General features: G+C 42.6%; 2 protein-coding genes across 4 annotated transcripts in view; both read right to left on the reverse strand.

Annotated features, from left to right (window-relative positions):
• Positions 1 to 520: 520 nt before the first annotated feature.
• On the reverse strand, positions 521 to 12967 carry cln3 (CLN3 lysosomal/endosomal transmembrane protein, battenin). 3 transcript variants are annotated; one of them, XM_041238829.1, is made up of 16 exons: positions 12747 to 12967; positions 10982 to 11026; positions 10526 to 10562; positions 9507 to 9606; positions 8629 to 8736; positions 8441 to 8520; positions 7028 to 7113; positions 6008 to 6080; positions 5724 to 5867; positions 4932 to 5047; positions 4198 to 4250; positions 3071 to 3139; positions 2481 to 2536; positions 2004 to 2097; positions 1337 to 1477; positions 521 to 916 (listed from the first exon to the last, which is right to left on the reverse strand). In XM_041238829.1, the coding sequence occupies exons 1-16, from the start codon at positions 12796 to 12798 to the stop codon at positions 797 to 799; spliced, it is 1374 nt and encodes a 457-aa protein (XP_041094763.1). In that variant the 5' UTR covers positions 12799 to 12967; the 3' UTR covers positions 521 to 796. The 3 variants fall into 3 exon arrangements, with proteins under 3 accessions (XP_041094763.1, XP_041094765.1, XP_041094764.1); XM_041238831.1 differs by having other exon boundaries at positions 12872 to 12966; XM_041238830.1 differs by lacking the exons at positions 10526 to 10562; positions 10982 to 11026; positions 12747 to 12967 and adding an exon at positions 10422 to 10513.
• Positions 12968 to 17507: 4540 nt separating this feature from the next.
• The window catches only part of LOC121306797 (serine protease 33-like), a 5802-nt gene continuing 2381 nt past the window's right edge, over positions 17508 to 20928 (reverse strand). The window contains exons 2-5 of the mRNA XM_041238725.1: positions 19904 to 19945; positions 19088 to 19256; positions 18400 to 18835; positions 17508 to 18029 (exon numbers count right to left, since the gene is read on the reverse strand). Of these exons, the coding sequence (XP_041094659.1) occupies positions 17709 to 18029; positions 18400 to 18835; positions 19088 to 19256; positions 19904 to 19945 (968 nt within the window). The 3' untranslated portion in view covers positions 17508 to 17708. The remainder of the gene's footprint in view (positions 18030 to 18399; positions 18836 to 19087; positions 19257 to 19903; positions 19946 to 20928) is intronic.

The raw sequence follows: 20928 nt of genomic DNA on the forward strand, positions 1-20928 counted from the left end.
GTTAACAAGGGAACATTATTCAGCAGCTTTCACTGGACTCTATGAAGCTGAGGGAGTTCATTCTATATAGAGGGGGTGTAATTCAATATGTTAACAAGGGAACATTATTCAGCAGCTTTCACTGGACTCTATGAAGCTGAGGGAGTTCATTCTATATAGAGGGGGTGCAATTCAATATGTTAACAAGGGAACATTATTCAGCAGCTTTCACTGGACTCTATGAAGCTGAGGGAGTTCATTCTATATAGAGGGGGTGCTGTAAGCTAATCTTGGAACAGACTCGTCTTGGATGAAGCGAGGCTCGACGTGATTTACCTTGAATGCGTGATCGCTCCTTGGCCACAATCGACTACAACTTACTCATTAATCAAGACAAATGGAAAAACAGATAATGTATAATTAAAATAATATTATCCCCCCGTACATTGTAAAGGGGGGCCAAAAATTTTTCTTTTTTTAAAATCAAATTTTTAAACAAATCTTTCATTATTTATTATTATAATTATAATTTACATTAAATTTTTAACCAATAAAAAACACCATAACCTTTACATTTTATGAAACTAAAGATACCAGAATTGTCACCACACAGGTTGTGATGAGGGGGGGTGAGGGGGGGTGGAAAGGGTTCCAGACCCATGCGGTTTGATGCCGAATCACAGAGATCCTTCAAGACCCGACTTGAGAAGTTTTCCGAGATCCCTCAGCTCCTCGGAAACCGGACCAGTGCCGAAGGGCTCAACCAATTCGAGGGAAGGTGGGTTTGTGGGGCTCGGTTGAATTTCTCTGCCTCTTGTCAGGGAAGTCGGCAGAGGTAGTCGTGCAGCGGGAGAGCCAGGGCTCCGGAGAGAGAGATTCCCAGAGTGTCAGAGACGCACGCAGCTCCCAGAGAAAACTCCCTGTGCAGATCGGAGCTCTGACCGAGAGAGAGAATATTAGAGAGAGGGAGAGGGAAGAGATATATTAGAATCACGAGGGCGTTAGTGATGCATGGAGGAACAGAGAGAGAGAGAGAGAGAGAGAGAGAGAGAGAGAGAGAGAGAGGGAGAATATTATATCAGAGAGAGAGACAGTGAGAGAGAGAGAGAGAGATTCTAACTGAGGGACGGAAATAATTTTGATTCAAACAATAAGTGAATAAGAGTTAAGGAAAGAAAGGCCGAACTGGGAAAGAAAGAAAAGGAGACCCACACAACACAGGAACTGAGAGAGGAATGACAGGAAGAAAAGAAAGACAGATCTTCTGTACATGCGCTGCACTAAACTTCGGCCATGCTGATAAACACCACTTGAATTTGAGAAAGAAAGAACGAACGAGCCTAGCCCGGCTCCTCACCTCTCTGCTGATGTTATTGAAGGTGTTGACATAGCCAGCCCCTCCCAGCAGCCCCTCGTACAGGATGAAGGCAAAAACGATGAAGATACTGGGGAGGAACTGGTAATACACTGCCAGAAACAGAACCAGCGCATTCACACACTGGGAGGGAGGGAGAGAGAGAGTTATTATTTAATGCTACTGTAAATATTATATACGTTAGCATTTCAAATTACCATAAACATATTGCTGCTTTATTTATTTAAATCTGTATTTTTCCAAACTTTCTATACTTTAGTTTATCTCATTGTGCATGTTGTATTAATTACTATCTATTGTAACTGCTTTGGCAATAGAGAGAGAGAGAGAGAGAGAGAGAGAGAGAGAAAGAGAGAGAGAGAGAGAGACATTACTACATACTTAAACACAGAGCAGGGACTCCTATTGCACAGCAGTGTGATCCAGTCCAGGTTTTGCTACCAGCTTGATCAGCCCCCAGTGTATCTAGGCAACAAGCTCAGGTGTGTCTGATTATTAAACTCCTAGTGAAACCAGGACTGGATCACACTGCTGTGCAGCGGGAGTCTGATTATTGAACTCCTAGTGAAAGCAGGACTGGATCACACTGCTGTGCAGCGGGAGTCTGATTCCCAGCCCTGCACACACAATGTCTGTTTGTCTGTCTGACCTGTAGGCCTGCAAGAATCCAGATCTTTTTTATCTGCACACAGTTCACTGACGATCTGGAGATAAACACGCCGAGCTGGTACAAAGTCTGGTACCTGAAAAAAAAAAACAACAACACATGCAACAAAATCAAAGAAACTAAGACACTAAAGGCTTCCCTATGCTTGTGGTAAAGCATAGGGAAGCATTGTAAAGCACAGAGAAGTCTGGTAAAGCATAGGGAAGCATTGTAAAGCACAGAGAGGTCTGGTAAAGCATAGGGAAGCATTGTAAAGCACAGAGAGGTCTGGTAAAGCATAGGGAAGCATTGTAAAGCACAGAGAGGTCTGGTAAAGCATAGGGAAGCATTGTAAAGCACAGAGAGGTCTGGTAAAGCATAGGGAAGCATTGTAAAGCACAGAGAGTCTGTGCCACTCAGACCCCCAAGATTGAGAAAAGATTTCAGAGTTTAGAGTTTAAAGTTTAGATTTTAACTCACCAGCGATACTGCTCTGAATGTTTCAAATTTGATTTTGGGAAGTACAGCAACTCAAACTGAAAAAAATATATATATATATTACTATTCAATTTTTTTGTATAGCGTTTGAAAATATTACAAATTGCAGTTTCAAAATACAAGCAAATACCTCACCATGTTAATAAAGCTAATAAGAGGTGAGAGAATGGATTTTAAAGATGGTCAGCGCTCCTGTAAAGGGAGGGGCCGGTGATCATGTTAATAAAGCTAATAAGAGGTGAGAGAATGGATTTTAAAGATGGTCAGCGCTCCTTTAAAGGGAGGGGTCAGTGATCATGTTAATAAAGCTAATAAGAGGTGAGAGAATGGATTTTAAAGATGGTCAGCGCTCCTTTAAAGGGAGGGGCCAGTGATCATGTTAATAAAGCTAATAAGAGGTGAGAGAATGGATTTTAAAGATGGTCAGCGCTCCTTTAAAGGGAGGGGCCAGTGATCATGTTAATAAAGCTAATAAGAGGTGAGAGAATGGATTTTAAAGATGGGCAGCGCTCCTTTACAAGTCACTCGATAGACCGGCAAACATCACAGGAAGGGAAGAGGAAAGCGCTTACCAGCCCTTGGTTGATGAAATATTCAGCGAAATAAACAACAGCCAGAGGGATCATATACTTCAGCAGACCCTGAGAGAGACAGAGAGACACGGACCGCAGGGTCACGGTAAGGGTGCAACAATGAATCAATACATCAATTACTAATGCACGTTGTGTTCGGATTATAGGGCAATATTATGAAAAAGGAGCTGAATTTTGTACGATAGTTAAATTAGCCCGCGAGATTAAAGGCTGGTTCTCGGTGGGCACACAATTCAGACGAACGCATCATGGTTTTTCCTTAAACCAATCAGAAAGAGACTTATCACTTGGTCGACTGTCCATTTGTCCTAACCCTAGTTTCAAAGCATCTGGATCAATCCAGTACCCATTTTTTCTTTTTTTTTCAACCCTCATAAAATCACCAGCAATTCTCTAAGAAAACCTTGTTTTATTTCTAGTTTGCAAAGATCTTTATCAACTTACTGTCCAAGTAGGAATTTACGCAGAATCGCACTCAATCTTTAACCCATTCTGCTAGTTATCTTAAATCAAAAACTAAATATATAAATATAATGTCCCAACACTTGTGTAGATGCAGTGGGAAATGTCTAATGAAGTGATAATGAAGCAGGTACGGTACCAGAAATAAACAGATAAATAATCAGCATGAAAAAATAACAGCTCAGGAATTTAAACCTGTGTGTGATGCGCATCTCTCAGCAGCCTGCGTACCGGGTTTTCTGAAAGAGTGATTTTACGTTAATGACCAGAAAATGAATTTGCTGTCAGTCACACTGTGATATTATTTTAAAAAAACCCCCACCCCACCTCACAACACCCCCCCCCCCCCTGGGTCTTTCGCTTCTCTCGCCAATACTTATATATCAATCAATCAATATTGATTTTATATAGCGCCTTTCATAGTGGACCACCATCACATAGCGCTTTACAAGATAGCGAGGATCAATGCATAATACATTAAATATAGTGAAATACAGGGCATAGCACATGCAATACACACAGTATATAACACAATGCATAATACATTAAATACAGTGAAATACAGGGCAGAGCGCATTCAATACACACAGTATATAACACAATGCAGATACATTAAATACAGTGAAAGACTAAAAAAAACTCACCATGACTACAAAACCCTTTTCCTTAAGACCCAGAGTTTCAGCGTTTATAACATCTGGAAATAAAAATAAATACATCAATAAAATACACGAAAATCAACAACTAAGGGTTAAGAATTAAATACGCGTTCAGAGTAGAATTAATTTAATTTATTTATTTATTTTATTTTTTTCCTGTGAAACAAACGAATGGGCTTTTTTAAACAAAATCGTCCGAGCCTTCATGTCTCGTTTACAAGCGGGACGTGCAAACGAGATTGCGGGACACGTCAATAAGCGACTTGTCTTTACCGAAGCTCTATAAGAACATAAGAAAGTTTACGAACGAGAAGAGGCCATTCGGCCCATCTTGCTGGTTTGGTTGTCAGTAGCTTATTGATCCCAGAATCTCATCAAGCAGCTTCTTGAAGGATCCCAGGGTGTCGGCTTCAACAACATTACTGGGGAGTTAATTCCAGACCCTCACGATTCTCTGTAAAGACTAATCGCTTCTGCTTTGAAACGAGAAAGTCAGACTTGCGATTTAAAAGGCTGTTTAGTTGTTTCACAGGGAACCAAAAAACCTGGTGAATGAAATCAATTTTACCACGAACGCGTTTCTCAGTGTGTGATTGAGACATGAATTGGCTGAATTCTTACAGGAAGATCAGACTGCATTGTAGAATTACAATTTTGTAGGTGTGCCAAGGATCAAACTGCAGTTAGAAATTGCAATGAATTAATAAAATCGTTCTCACCTTCTTGGTCCTCCTCGTCTAACAGGGGTCTCCTGGCCCCCCTGTCTTTTTGGGGAGGTGCACGCTTCCGTGACCAGCCTGGGAGAGAGGGGGGGTGCACCAGGACCCCAAAATAACTAGGAGAGGGGGGGTAAGAGCGTTAAAAATGGAATTAAAAACAAAGGCAGAAAACGTCATGTATATTTGGTCAAAATATCCGAGACAGACTAGCGTCGTATGAACAGATTATTGGCTTAAAGCATTCTGCAGAAATCAGGCAGCTGCTTCTTAATTCACTCTGAAGGGCGAAATCAGCCCCGATCAACACCAAAAAGCAGAATCGTCTCTACAGCGCTGGTCAAAAGTTTAACACTTAATTACTTAATTACAAAAATTATACAAACATAAATTTTGATCTTTTATTTATCATTTCATCAATAGACACTACAAAATGATATTGCAAAACAAGAGTCTATTGGAAGCAATAATAATAATAATAATTTATTTTTATATAGCGCCTTTCACAGTGGACCACCATCACAAAGCGCTTTTACAAGAGTCTAGGGTGTGTGAGCTGTGCATCAGCTGCAGAGTCGCTTACAACAACGCCTCACCCCAAAGACGCAGCACAAGGGGGTTCAGTGACTTGCTCAGGGTCACACACAGTGAGTCAGTGGCTGAGCTGGGATTTGAACCCGGGTCCTCCTGGTTGCAAGCCCTTTTCTTTAACCACTGGACCACACAGTAGCACGTTAGATATCGAAGTGTCTAGATTTCAAAATAGTTTATTTTTAATTAAAGGGAAGGGTTCACCTGATCATCATGAGCGCGGGTACGATCAGCATCACCAGCAGGGTGTTTTTGGGGGACAGACCGACCTGCGTCAGGCCGGAGTACGAGAGCGCCCCCAAAATACCAGCCCCCCCTGTGCCAGAGGACCAGCCTGAAATCACGGAGCTGAGAAAGTGGGGGGAGAGAGAGAGAGAGAAAGAACCACACACAGAATCAGAACACATATAATAGAGATAACCCCAAACAGTCAGCCTCCATGAATATAGGACAGTTCAGGACTAGAAAAAGAAATAGGCTGCTGTTACCTGTGGAAAAACGAAGTGAGGCCAAGGAACGAGAGCTCTCCTAGACCCGAGGACACACTAGCAAACACCACACCTGAGAGACAGAGACAGAGATCAAATGTTAACACTGTTGGATCAAAAGTATAGAAAATGGCTATTATTCCCACAAACCGTATTTACAGTATAATCGTAAATCTCGAAAAACTACTCACTTCTAAATCTTTTGTAGTCATTTTTGTATTACTTTAGTATAAACACAAGTTAATTTGGATTCATATGTTGTTTTTTTCTGACTTTATGTGAACGAAAAGACACACATTTGCCTGTTTTCCCATTGGAAATAGTGATATTTTGAAATATCACTGTCCTGGTCACAAAAGCAAAGTTTGTGGGGAATAATAGCCATTTTCTATACTTTTGAGGCATAAGCAATTAGGAAATAACACTTACTACCCAGGAACAAAAAAAAAAAAAAAAAAATTGTTACACTGTGTTATTAGTTTATTTGGCAGGCGCCTTTATCCCAGGCTACTCACACAGGGTTACAATGCAAGCTTCATATTGAAACACAGTGTAGCTTATTGTCAGTGCAAATAATAACACTGCTAGAATCCAATATAAACTAGGATGCCGTGTATAATAATAACACTGCTAGAATCCAATATGAACTAGGATGCCGTGTATAATAATAACACTGCTAGAATCCAATATGAACTAGGATGCCGTGTATAATAATAACACTGCTAGAATCCAATATGAACTAGGATGCCGTGTATAATAATAACACTGCTAGAATCCAGTATGAACTAGGATGCCGTGTATAATAATAACACTGCTAGAATCCAGTATGAACTAGGATGCCGTGTATAATAATAACACTGTTAGAATCCAATATGAACTAGGATGCCGTGTATAATAACAGTATTAGAATACAATATGTACATAATATATACACAAAGAGAAACTTCATAAATTTGCTCGTCAAGGAAGTGAAACTGACTTCCTGCTGTTAAGAGGAACTGCGAGCGACTCATCTCTTACCCAGAATGCTCATCCAGATCCCAGTGGAAAAGGAGACAATGGCGAAACTGGCTGCAGCCGCGAGGGAGCACAGCAAGACTCGGACACTGAAACACAGAGAACAACACAGTGCAGAGCAAGACTGTTATACAGAAACACAGAGAACAACACAGCACAGAGCAAGACTGCTATACAGAAACACAGCACAGAGCAAGACTGCTATACAGAAACACAGTGCAGAGCAAGACTGCTATACAGAAACACAGAGAACAACACAGTGCAGAGCAAGACTGCTATACAGAAACACAGAGAACAACACAGTGCAGAGCAAGACTGCTATACAGAAACACAGTGCAGAGCAAGACTGCTAAACAGAAACACAGAGAACAACACAGCACAGAGCAAGACTGCTATACAGAAACACAGAGACTAACACAGCGCAGAGCAAGACTGCTATACAGAAACACAGCACAGAGCAAGACTGCTATACAGAAACACAGAGACTAACACAGTGCAGAACAAGACTGCTATACAGAAACACAGAGACTAACACAGCGCAGAGCAAGACTGCTATACAGAAACACAGAGAACAACACAGCACTGAGCAAGACTGCTATACAGAAACACAGAACACAGCACAGAGCAAGACTGCTACACAGAAACACAGAGGCTAACACAGCGCAGAGCAAGACTGCTATACAGAAACACAGCACAGAGCAAGACTGCTATACAGAAACACAGAGAACAACACAGTGTAGAGCAAGACTGCTATACAGAAACACAGAGACTAACACAGCGCAGAGCAAGACTGCTATACAGAAACACAGTGCAGAGCAAGACTGCTATACAGAAACACAGAGACTAACACAGCGCAGAGCAAGACTGCTATACAGAAACACAGAGACTAACACAGCGCAGAGCAAGACTGCTATACAGAAACACAGAGAACAACACAGCGCAGAGCAAGACTGCTATACAGAAACACAGAGAACAACACAGCACAGAGCAAGACTGCTATACAGAAACACAGAGACTAACACAGCACAGAGCAAGACTGCTATACAGAAACACAGAGGCTAACACAGCACAGAGCAAGACTGCTATACAGAAACACAGAGAACAACACAGTGCAGAGCAAGACTGCTATACAGAAACACAGTGCAGAGCAAGACTGCTATACAGAAACACAGAGAACAACACAGTGCAGAGCAAGATTGCTATACAGAAACACAGAGAACAACACAGTGCAGAGCAAGACTGCTATACAGAAACACAGAGAATTCAAAAAGTGCTATAACAGAACCAGAGACTAACACACAACCGTGCATGTACTGTTACCGGCACAAATTACGCAAACAACAAAAGGCAGACAGACAGACAGACAGACAGATAGGGGCACAGAATTTCGCTGGCGTTGTATTTCAATTTTCTCACCTGTATGGGATGAGGTGGATGAAGAAGGGAGCGGAGAACTTGATCACAAGAGTGGGGAGGATGTCAGCTAAAAGAATAGCCTGAGAGAGAGAGAGAGAGGACATTTGTTCTAGGTGTGGTATTTCCTCCATCCACTAGGGGGACCGAGCGTGCCCCAGGTCAATAATGGTTACACGTAGCAGACTCACGGCTGTGGACACTGGGTTGCAATCATAGCGGCTGGTGTTTGTAGAATTTTCCCCAGCGATGCTGGCCAGTTCCCAGTCTGTCCCATTCAACACCTTGCGCTGGGCTGTCTGTACAGAGAATTAAAAACAGACAGCATGTATTCTGTAAAGAGGAAGCTTTACCTCTCCTGCCCTCTGTCCTGTTTGATGCTGAGCTGCTTCAGTCGTTGCGAGCGGTTCTGGGTTCTGTCGCTCAGCACTATCTTGTCATTTTAAAAATTCACCTGCCTTTGAGAAGCTGGAGAATCCTAACAGCCTCGTTGCATTCAAATCATGTGACACTGTGACCTTTCAACTCTGCCAGCCCCACCCACTCTCTCAGTCTTTATCAATGTATTACAGTCCTCCTTTAAAAGGGAGTGATCGTGTTAATAAAGCTAATAAGAGGTGAGAGAATCGGTTTTAAAGATGGTCAGAGCTCCTTTAAAGGGAGGGACCGGTGATCCTGTTAATAAAGCTAATAAGAGGTGAGAGAATGGATTTTAAAGATGGTCAGCGCTCCCTTAAAGGGAGGGGCCAGTGATCATGTTAATAAAGCTAATAAGAGGTGAGAGAATGGATTTTAAAGATGGTCAGCGCTCCTTTAAAGGGAGGGGTCAGTGATCATGTTAATAAAGCTAATAAGAGGTGAGAGAATGGGTTTTAAAGATGGTCAGCGCTCCTGTAAAGGGAGGGGCCAGTGATCATGTTAATAAAGCTAATAAGAGGTGAGAGAATGGATTTTAAAGATGGTCTGCGCTCCTGTAAAGGGAGGGACCAGTGATCATGTTAATAAAGCTAATGACAGGTGAGAGAATGGATTTTAAAGCTGTTCGTTCCTGTACTGCGGGCAGACTCACTGGCAGTGTGGCGTTGGTCCCTGCTTGCTGCTTGCTGAGAATGTCGTGGGCAGCGCTCAGCATAATGACGTAGGCAAAGTTATTGCACAACCCTAGGAGCCTGCAAGGAGAAGAGAGACAAGCACTTAAATACGAGCCTGTCAGTGACATCATCCACCCCCCATCCCAGCAATGTAAACCAGCCTGTCCGTGACATCATCCACCCCCCATCCCAGCAATGTAAACCAGCCTGTCCGTGACATCATCCACCCCCCATCCCAGCAATGTAAACCAGCCTGTCAGTGACATCATCCACCCCCCATCCCAGCAATGTAAACCAGCCTGTCAGTGACATCATCCACCCCCCATCCCAGCAATGTAAACCAGCCTGTCAGTGACATCATCCACCCCCCCATCCCAGCAATATAAACCAGCCTGTCAGTGACATCATCCACCCCCCCATCCCAGCAATATAAACCAGCCTGTCAGTGACATCATCCACCCCCCATCCCAGCAATATAAACCAGCCTGTCAGTGACATCATCGACCCCCCATCCCAGCAATATAAACCAGCCTGTCAGTGACATCATCCACCCCCCATCCGTGGTCCCGGAGCAATATAAACTCAGCCCGGTCGGTACATCATCCACCCCCCTAACCCCCCCCCCATCCCGCAATATAAACCAGCAATAGGACCTTCTTTAGGCTAAAAATTTATTGAGAGGATCTGTCTGTCTGAGTGTGTGTGTCTGAATCTCTGTCTGCGAGTGTGTGTCTGTCTGTCTGAGTGTGTGTCTGTTTGTCTCTGTCTGTCTGAGTGTGTGTGTCTGACTGAGTCTGAATGTGTGTGTGTCTGTTTGTCTCTCTGTCTGCCTGAGTGTGTGTGTGTCTGTCTGAGTATGTGTGTCTGTCTGTCTGTAGGTCACGGTGTCGTACCTTCTTTTTCATGCTGTCGCCCCCATTTTGTGTTGACAGGGAATGTCACTAACAGGCTCAGGGAGCGCTCTGTGTTAAACACATCGATTAATAATTTCACCCACCAGAAGCCAACGAAGTTCCTCCCTCTCGTCACCGCGTCTGAAAAGAAAATGAGAAATCAGAAACGCACAGCAGAGTTACAGGGATGGGAATCAGACTCCTATTGCACAGCAGTGTGATCCAGTCCAGGTTTTACTACCAGCTTGATCAGCCCCCAGTGTATCTAGCTAACAAGCTCAGGTGTGTCTTATTATTAAACTCCTAGTGAAACCAGGCCTGGATCACACTGCTGTGCAGCGGGAGTCTGATTATTAAACTCCTAGTGAAAGCAGGACTGGATCACACTGCTGTGCAGCGGGAGTCTGATTATTAAACTCCTAGTGAAAGCAGGACTGGATCACACTGCTGTGCAACGGGAGTCTGATTATTAAACTCCTAGTGAAAGCAGGACTGGATCACACTGCTGTGCAACGGGAGTCTGATTCCCAGCAGTGAATAAGAAACTATATTAAACCTACCTTGGGTTTCACTTGCTGATACCACATGGCTTTCAACTTCATTATCTGTAGGAAGGAAAATGTAATTAATACCAACAACAACAACAACAACAATAATAATAATTAAACCATTTAAATGTGTACTGCACATTATTTACCCTCAAGGATGGGAATCAGACTCCTAGTGCACAGCAGTGTCACCCAGTCTAGGTTTTACTACCAGCTTGATCAGCCCCCAGTGTGTCTAGGCAACAAGCTCAGGTGTGTCTGATTATTAAACTCCTAGTGAAACCAGGACTGGATCACACTGCTGTGCAGCGGGAGTCTGATTATTAAACTCCTAGTGAAACCAGGACTGGATCACACTGCTGTGCAGCGGGAGTCTGATTATTAAACTCCTAGTGAAAGCAGGACTGGATCACACTGCTGTGCAGCGGGAGTCTGATTATTAAACTCCTAGTGAAACCAGGACTGGATCACACTGCTGTGCAGCGGGAGTCTGATTCCCAGATCTGCTGCTAAATAAAAATTTTTAAAAACTACATTTCAAGGAATGTAAAGGATTTACAAAAATAAAATCAGAAAATGATTACAAACAGAATACCAAGAATAACTCATATCGTAACCACTATTAGAAACTAACGCTCGCCTGTGGTCAATTAAAACTGACCAGGGCTAGTTGACATGCATCTAAACCCTCCTGTTAGGTTTCGGGGTCTATCTGACCTGACTCTGGGTTAGCTTGAATGCTACTTTTCTTTTTATTATTCTGTATAATATTTGATAACTTTTCCTAAGCTGAACTTGCACACAGAAAACAGAACCTTTGAGATGTCTTTTTTTTAAGAACAGGTCATGCGTACAAAATAAGATGTTTTGGGTCACAGTGACCCGTGGCGTTTTATCTGTGTAGCTTCGTGTGCAGGAATAAAAGAATAGATTTCTTTAATTTGTTATTATTTATTATTATTATTATTATTATTATTATATTTTGTATTATTATCTCTGGGAATGGCTGCACCTGTCTGGAGATATTGATAAACAATATATAATCTACAAGGCAGAGCCTCATTTTCTCTGTCAGTTTTGCAACAGCATCTCGCTGGTAAAGACACTCTAGAATGAGGAGCTCCCAGGCTGGCAGTCAGAGAAGTTTTATCACAGCTCCTGGACTGAAAGAGCAGAAAAGAGTCGAACCTTCGCAAATAAAAACAGTTACATCAATTTAAGGCTGTTTAAATTAGTTTGAAATCGCGTCGGGTCAACATGACCCAAAACATAACACCCGTACCTAAAATCTGAACACAATAGAAGGGTTAAGTAGACCGAAGGCGAGTGGCTTAAAATTAGTACCACTAGTGTCACAATCAATCGATCTTTATTTTATATAGCGCCTTTCATAGCGGAGCACCATCACAAAGCGCTTTAACAAGATGCATTAACAACAAGAAAATCCACAATGCTACAAATACAGAGAAATGCATCATGCATGACATACAGTGAAAAAAAAACACACAATGCATGACACATTAAATACAGAGGAAATGTATTTACTTGCATTAGTTTCTAACCTTTGCATTAACACATAGCGACCTGGTATAGGGACCGATACAAAATCATACATAAATATATAAAGGCGCATATGGAAGACTGGCATGCAAAGGAATGAGAGCCTCGTGTGAGAGAGATGCCACCCCCGTATATAGCAATGTTATTACCCAGTGAATAATGCAGTTATCGTGTGTGATACAGATCTATTTCATGCATATAAAACGAAATATTTCACCATCACTAGAATCCGACTCAAAGCCATTCACGCCGCGGTCGCCTCGCCTCATCGCGGCGTTTCAAATGCAAACGCCGAATGACGCCGGGTTTTAGTTTTGGTGATATAATTTTTAAAACCCGAACCAGCTGGTTTTCTTTTCTTTTCTTTTCTTTTCTTTTCTTTTTTTCTTTGAAGAACTGTCCCCTCTTCCTGCTGCCGACGTCCCGGCGCTGTTACACTTAAACCCTTCCCCCCGGGTAGCAAAACAAACTGCGACAGATAAAGACGGGGGCCGGAGCGTTGCCTCCTCCTTACAGTGCAATATTAGGGTTGCAGTCAAGGCTGGGAACCCCATTATTATTATTATTATTATTATCAAAACTGAGCAGGTTCTGATTTGTCAGGAAACATGCCGGGTATATAATTGCATATAACTGCATTTTAAACTCTTAACCCTAAATCATTTTAAACAGTTCAAGTTAGGTGTACAGTTGTGTAAGGAACTTGAATCCTCCAACGTTTTATAAGCTGAACTATTCAAAAAGTCAAATTAAGCAAATTATTAGTTATCTTAAGAGTTCAATTAAGCAAAGGAAGGGGTCGGCTGGAATCAAACCCAGCAAGGAACAGGGTAATAAACCACTGCTATAACTTATATTGGCATTGCACAACCTTTGGGGAAGCAGAAGCGCCCGATAGCATTTGCTGGCTGTGATGTAAATGTTATGCAATGTAGAGTAATTTTTTTGCAGCAGACCTGCCAAATCGTGCCAAAGCCCCGGCTAGACAGACCGAGGCGTCAGAAAAAAAGCTTCGTGAACGCAGCCGCTTGGTGCGACAAAACCTTTCGAAACCATCTCCTTTGGCAACCGGTGAAGCTTGGCATTTATCATCAGCATCCAAACCCGCATCAAGTTTGCGAAGCAGAAGTTGCTGGGATAAATTTTAATGTCGAAATGGCAGCCACAAACTTTAACAACAAACATCGTTTGACCGAAAAACTCCAAAACTTGGTAGTTATCGTCCCAGTAACCATGGGATACAAATAAGTGAAAATGGTGATGTTTTATAAAGTTGCAGTTCGAGTTACTTATCAAATGTTACAGCTAACTTGAAATATGCAAACTGTTCAAGAGCTGAAAACAAGTGAAAAGGTCTAATTAAGCACATTATCAGTTCATTGAAGGGTCTAGTTGAGTGATCCCATTAATAAAATTGAATAATGCAAAACATATCTCACTGGTATTTCCACTTTTGGAGACCCCATTATGTGTTTATGAGTATGGTTGCCCCATTAAAAGTTACATTATAGTCTAATTGTTCTGTATTTGTAGCTATGAAGATTACTGTTGGTGAACGTGTGTGTCTGTGTGTGGTGTGTGTGGGGGGGGGGGGGGGGTCTTTGTGTTACTTTAGTGCTATTGTGTGTTTTTTAGGGCAATGTTATTGCATTACTGTGCACTGTTTTGTGTCTGTAGGTGCCTGTTTTTTTTTTTTTATTGGTTGCCACATGGTTTCTCCGTGCAGGGCAAGGCTATATAAAAGAGGACTGAATATTTCCAACTGTAGATTGGAGTCCTGGAGCAGAGTGGCTGTCTCCGTTCAATAAAGCTTCTGTGAGAACTGAAACTTGGTCTAGTTGTCGACTTTTGTTGTCAATATACAACAGTAATTACTGCAGCACTACTAATTGTAATTTAACAAAACAGCGTTGGAATTGGATTTGTCATTATAATTGATCACAGCAATGTTTCACACAGCCCCCCTGAGTTTCAATAGCCATAGTTTTATATATTATACTGGACTGTGGCTCCAGCAATGATTCACACAGCCCCCCTGAGTTTCAATAGCCATAGTTTTATATATTATACTGGACTGTGGCTCCAGCAATGATTCACACAGCCCCCTGAGTTTCAATAGCCATAGTTTTATATATATACTGGACTGTGGCTCCAGCAATGATTCACACAGCCCCCCCTGAGTTTCAATAGCCATAGTTTTATATATTATACTGGACTGTGGCTCCAGCAATGATTCACACAGCCCCCCTGAGTTTCAATAGCCATAGTTTTATATATTATACTGGACTGTGGCTCCAGCAATGATTCACACAGCCCCCCTGAGTTTCAATAGCCATAGTTTTATATATTATACTGGACTGTGGCTCCAGCAATGATTCAGACAGCCCACCTGAGTTTCAATAGCCATAGAGTGCAGTAATCAAATCAGTTAAATAACTGAGTACAAATAATAACATAATAAATCAATTGGAATAACATATACATACATGTACTTGTGTATTTATAACGCAGTGTATAGGTACGTGTGTGTGTGTATTGCAATGCTCCCCTTATGTTCTCCCATTTATTCGTTGTGATGTGCATTTATCCTTCTCCGTTTTTTTTTTTTTTTTTCTCTCCCTTCTGCCTTCAAAATCTCACCAATGCGATACAACCTGTCGATTCAGGAAAAATCCTTCAAGCTACCTGTCGGACAAGCTTTCGATTCAACTAACAGTTCCTGTGCGTGGTGTTAAATTGTTATTTTGAATAGGTGGGGTTTATTATTATTATGCAATGCAACAAGATATAGCCGCTCCTACACAAACGGCGTCATGGAGAGGGCAAAATTAGTGAAGCAACACTGGGGTCGTATACATGGGAGGAGTCGCAAACAAAACCAAAAATTAATATTTTGAACAGTTGTAGTGCTAGCAGTGGCAGTTTTTAAAAGCGAGGGTGTTGAAAGCCATTGAACGAAACTGTAAGCCCTTATAATGATCTAGCCATCTCTATTTCCAGCGACTGTATCCTTCCCGGGACTGGATAGCCTCCCAGCATGAAGAGTCGGTCCGGATCAAGCGCTATAATGGACCTCCATGCATGGACTGATCTCATAGTCTAACCCGACTTGACTTTGAGAACGGAGGTTACATACAACACACACACACACACACACACACACACACAAACACACACGCACACACACACACACACACACACACACACACACACACACACACACACTGACACACGCACACACACACTTGACCGGATACTTCTTAAAGCAAATCAGTAGGTTTCTTCATCTGAGGCTTGCTGAGATTTTATTTTCCGTAACAGGACATCTAAATAAAATTTTGTTGTCCTAAGTAGCAATGTTTTGTACGGGGGGGGGGTATTATAATATAAAACTTGATTTTTAGATAATCTAATAAATCTATGATTAGTGGCAAAAACCTTCACCCGTTTTTTGGTAATTTAACATTAAATCCTATCCTTAACATGTAAAATATAACATTTTTATACGTATGAAAACAATTTTTATTACTAAAGAATGTATTCTTTACATAATAAAACTATCTCTCTCCTCTCTCTCTCTCCTCTCTCAACCTCTCTCTCTCTCTCTCTCTCTCTCTCTCTCTCTAATCTATATATTATATATATATATATATATATATATGACGGTTTATATCTATAATATATAATATTGCCAATTGCCAAAAATGTATTGCAAAATTATAAAATTATAGATTTCTAGATTACAACAGGAAAATGTGAACACATTTTTTTGCTTGTTTTTCTAAAGAGAACTGTAGATTTTGTTTGTTTTTCTTTTAGTTGTTGTTGTTGTGGGAGGGGGCGATGTTGGGTTGGGGGGGGTGGCATACACATACATAAGCTGATCTACAGCTAAAAGTTTAGCATCACCTAACATTTTAACAATTAAGAAAAAAAAAAGTATAACATGTATTTATATAGTTTATCAGAATTGAGATACATTATTCAGCAGCTTTCACTGGACTCTATGAAGCTGAGGGAGTTCATTCTATATAGAGGGGGTGCAATTCAATATGTTAACAAGGGAACATTATTCAGCAGCTTTCAATGGACTCTATGAAGCTGAGGGAGTTCATTCTATATAGGGGGGTGTGAATTCAATATGTTAACAAGGGAACATTATTCAGCAGCTTTCACTGGACTCTATGAAGCTGAGGGAGTTCATTCTATATAGAGGGGGTGCAATTCAATATGTTAACAAGGGAACATTATTCAGCAGCTTTCACTGGACTCTATGAAGCTGAGGGAGTTCATTCTATATAGAGGGGGTGCAATTCAATATGTTAACAAGGGAACATTATTCAGCAGCTTTCACTGGCTATGAAGCTGAGTGAGTTCATTCTATATGTGATTCAATATGTTAACAATGGAACATTATCAGCAGCTTTCACTGGACTCTATGAAGCTGAGTTCATTCTATATAGAGGGGGTGGTGTTCATTCTAACAAGGGAACATTCAGCATCACTGGACTCTATGAACTGAGGGAGTTCATTCTATATAGAGGGGGTGCAATTCATGATAACAAGGGAACATTATTCACTTTCACTGGACTCTATGAAGCTGAGGGAGTTCATTCTATATGAGGGGGTGCAATTCAATATGTTAACAAGGGAACATTATTCAGCAGCTTTCACTGGATATGAAGATGAGTGAGGCGCTCATAATTCATTATATCCCCCATCCTCAGTTATGGTTCCAAGTCATCTGTAATACAGGGGTAATCAGCGTCAAAGCTTTCACTGCCCCTACTCTTTTGAGTAAGTTTCTCTCTATATAGACGATTCTATATTAAACAGGGAACCACATCATTGGACTCATTAGATGAGCCACCGAAAAGCAGATATTAGTTTCATGTTAAACGAAGGGAACATTATTCAGCAGCTTTCATTCTAGTTTATGAAGCGCAATTAGGTATAGAGGGGGGTGCATTATTGATAACAAGGGAACATTATTCAGCTTTCACTGGACTCTATGAAGCTGAGTGAGTTCATTCTAGATAGAGGGGGTAGGAGTCAATATGCAGTTTTCACTCGACTGTATGAAGCAGAATTAGTTCATTATAGACGGGGATACAAAACTTTTGGCCAGAGCTATATATGATAAGGATAATGTGTGTGTATATGTACCGGGGACGGTGGCTCACACTGACCAAATCACAGACACAAGCGCCGTTATAAGCAGTGAATACATCTCCTTGTTTGCCGCACTCATTGCGTACTGGGGGCTGTCTGCGCATGCATCGACATCTGGTTCTGTGCTGACGAATGTGACGAACCCCACTTCTCCAGCGGTGTACTGCTGGATCCACGCCTCGTACTGGGACACCCGGGTGTAGACCCCCGGGAAACCGGGCTGGGCGCAGCCGCTCCCAAAACTCACCACCCCGGCTTGCACCCAAGTGAAGCCCTGCTTGCAAACTAGCGGCCCGCCGGAGTCGCCCTGCAAGATAATGATGTTAATAATAACAGGCAATAATAATAATAATAATAATAATAATAATAATAATAATAATAATATAATATGTTGTCGGTAGCAGGGTCCCATGGACCGAATGCTTGCCCCGGGGCACCAGGTCGCGCACATCATGTTACAACGACCATTACCCTCGTTTGCGTACGCATGTCCACTGCAGCGTGACGGTCCCAATGTTACTGTCCCTACCTGTGACGTGTCGTTTTCCAGCGTGCAGGCCGTCCCCAACAGACTGTGGGCCGGGGGGGGGGGGGGGGGGCGCGGGGGTGGTACCAATTTAGTTGTCTCCAGAGGTAATAAACAATTTGTTCACATGTGAAATGACTAACCCCCCCCCCATTATCAGCAGAGATCATCAAGAAAGACAAGGCATTGACATATACAAAAAAAAAAAAAAACTAGATACTGCAGTGCAATTATGGCTTCTGAGTTTCACTGTTTCACCATTCCAGCACTCAGGTTCCCCTCTCTCTCTCTCTCTCTCCTCTCCCTCCTCCTCTCCCTCCCCCTCTCCTCTCTTACCTCCCTGTGCAGTGGCTCCCCAGCCTGTAGCCCAGCACTCAGTGCCAGTGTAGAAGATGCTGGAGGATTTGGCCAGGCAGACTGGCATGATATAATCAGTGAAGCTCACAGAGCTGTTCAGCTCCAGTAATGCCATGTCGTTATCCATGGTCTGTAAATTGAAGTCAGGGTGCACGATGACCATCTGCACCCCTTTCAAAATGCCAGTGGGGTCCAGAGTGGTCAGGTCAACCTGACCCAGGACTACCATCCAGTCAGAGGGGTCCTTGCTTCTGTAGAGAGAGTGAGAGAGATGGTGAAGGAGAGAAAGGAGAGAGAGATGGGAGGAGAGTTAGAGAGAGTGGGTGGAGGAGAGAAAGAGGAGAGAGATGGGAGGAGAGTAAGGGAGAGAGAGCGAGTGAAGGAGAGAAAGGAAAGAGAGATGGTGAAGGAGAGAAACAGGAGAGAGATGGGAGGAGAGTAAGGGAGAGAGAGCGAGTGAAGGAGAGAAAGAGAGAGGGACAAAAAGAGACTTTTGCACCTACGTTTCAAAGCAGTGAGCGGCAGACAGGATCCAGTTAGCAGAGATGATAGACCCTCCACATACATGTGACCCTAAAAAGTGCAGGCTGACTTGCCAAGGCCAGGACCCCATCTCCGCTGGAGTGCCGCCCACGATCCTGGAGTTGAGAACAGGAATCCCACACTCAGAGGCTGAAAGACAGGAGAGTGCCAGAGGGTGAGCCCTGAGCCCTGATCCCTGACCTTGAGCCTGACCCTTGTCATCTCAAACTGCAGTTATAATGTAATTCAATACAGTCCAGTCTAGTGATCTCAAACTGCAGCTACAATGCAATTCAATACAGTCTAGTCTAGTGATCTCAAACTGCAGTTACAATGCAATTCAATACAGTCTAGTCTAGTGATCTCAAACTGCAGTTACAATGCAATTCAATACAGTCTAGTCTAGTGATCTCAAACTGCAGTTCCAATGTAATACAATACAGTCTAGTCTAGTGATCTCAAACTGCAGTTCCAATGCAATATATGAGAAAGTTAATAATAATATCTATTTTTATATAGCGCCTTTCATCACAAAGCGCTGTACAGAGGCAGGCTGTGAACTGCGCATTATATGCAGAGTCACTTCCAATAGGATGTTGATTTAACATCTCACCCGCAGGACGGAGCACAAGGAGGTGAAGCGACTCGCTCAGAGTCACACGCGGGGGGGTCAGTCCAGTGGCAGAGGTGGGATTTGAACCCGTGACTCTTCTGGCGACAAGCCCGGGACTTTAACCACTGGGCCACACTGCCTCCATGTTATCATATTGCTACTGGAGATGCAAAACATGTCTTACCTTCTGCTGAGGGAGTTGAGATTAGAAAGCCAGCCACATATACTGCGAAGAAAGAGAGAGAGAGAAATAATAGAAGGACATGTGACTGGCATGTCCAGCACTCGTGAAACGTTAATTTAACTGAAGGACACACAATCCGCGAGGAAAGCAAATATCTTATCAAAGTGAAAACCAAACCCAAAAATGAATTTTCAGCAAGGCATAGGGTCAGGTCTCACAGAGCACCAGCACCCCCCTGTGGTCTGGCTGGGCACCTGCGGGGTTGCGGATGGCCAGGGGTGGGGGTGGGGGTATTAGATTGTGATTTATATATAACAAAAATATATTTGCATATATTCTGTAATACATTTTGTAATTGTCAATATATTTAGATATATTAATCACTATATTACTTATATTTCTCAATATATTAAAATATTTTTTTTGTTCTATAAACAAAACAAACAAACAACATAAATAAATAAAAAGTGAGAGCACATTTAACCACAAGGAAATAATTAATATTTTTTTATCTATGCATCATACAACAATGTGAATCTCAGGGATCTGCATCTCACTTGAAAACATATGTATTTTTTTTGCTTTGATAGAACTGATAGTAGCTGGATTGTATTGTACACCCTTTGAGAGAGAGAGAGAGAGGGAGGGAGGGAGGGAGTGAGAGGGGAGGGAGGAAGGAGAGGGAGGGAGGGAGGGAGGAGAAGGAAGAGAAGGAGGGAGGGAGAGGGAGAGAGAGGGAAGAGGGAGGGAGAGAAGGAGAGGAAGAGGGAGAGGGGGGAAGAGGGAGAGGGAGAGGGAGGGAGAGAGGGAAGGAGAGAGGAGGAGAGGGGGAGGGAGAGGGGAGAGAGGGAGAGAAGGAGGGAGGGAGAGGGAGAGAGGAGAGGGAGAGGGAGAGAGAGGGGAGAGAGGGAGAGAGAGGGAGAGGGAGAGAGAGGAAAGGGGGAGAGAGGGAGGGAGAGAGGGAGAGAGAGGGAGAGGGAGGGAGAGAGAGAGAGAGGAGAGGGAGAGAGGGAGAGAGGGAGGGA

This window comes from Polyodon spathula, chromosome 50 (genome assembly GCF_017654505.1).
Source record: "Polyodon spathula isolate WHYD16114869_AA chromosome 50, ASM1765450v1, whole genome shotgun sequence".
Taxonomy (NCBI): Eukaryota; Metazoa; Chordata; class Actinopteri; order Acipenseriformes; family Polyodontidae; genus Polyodon; species Polyodon spathula.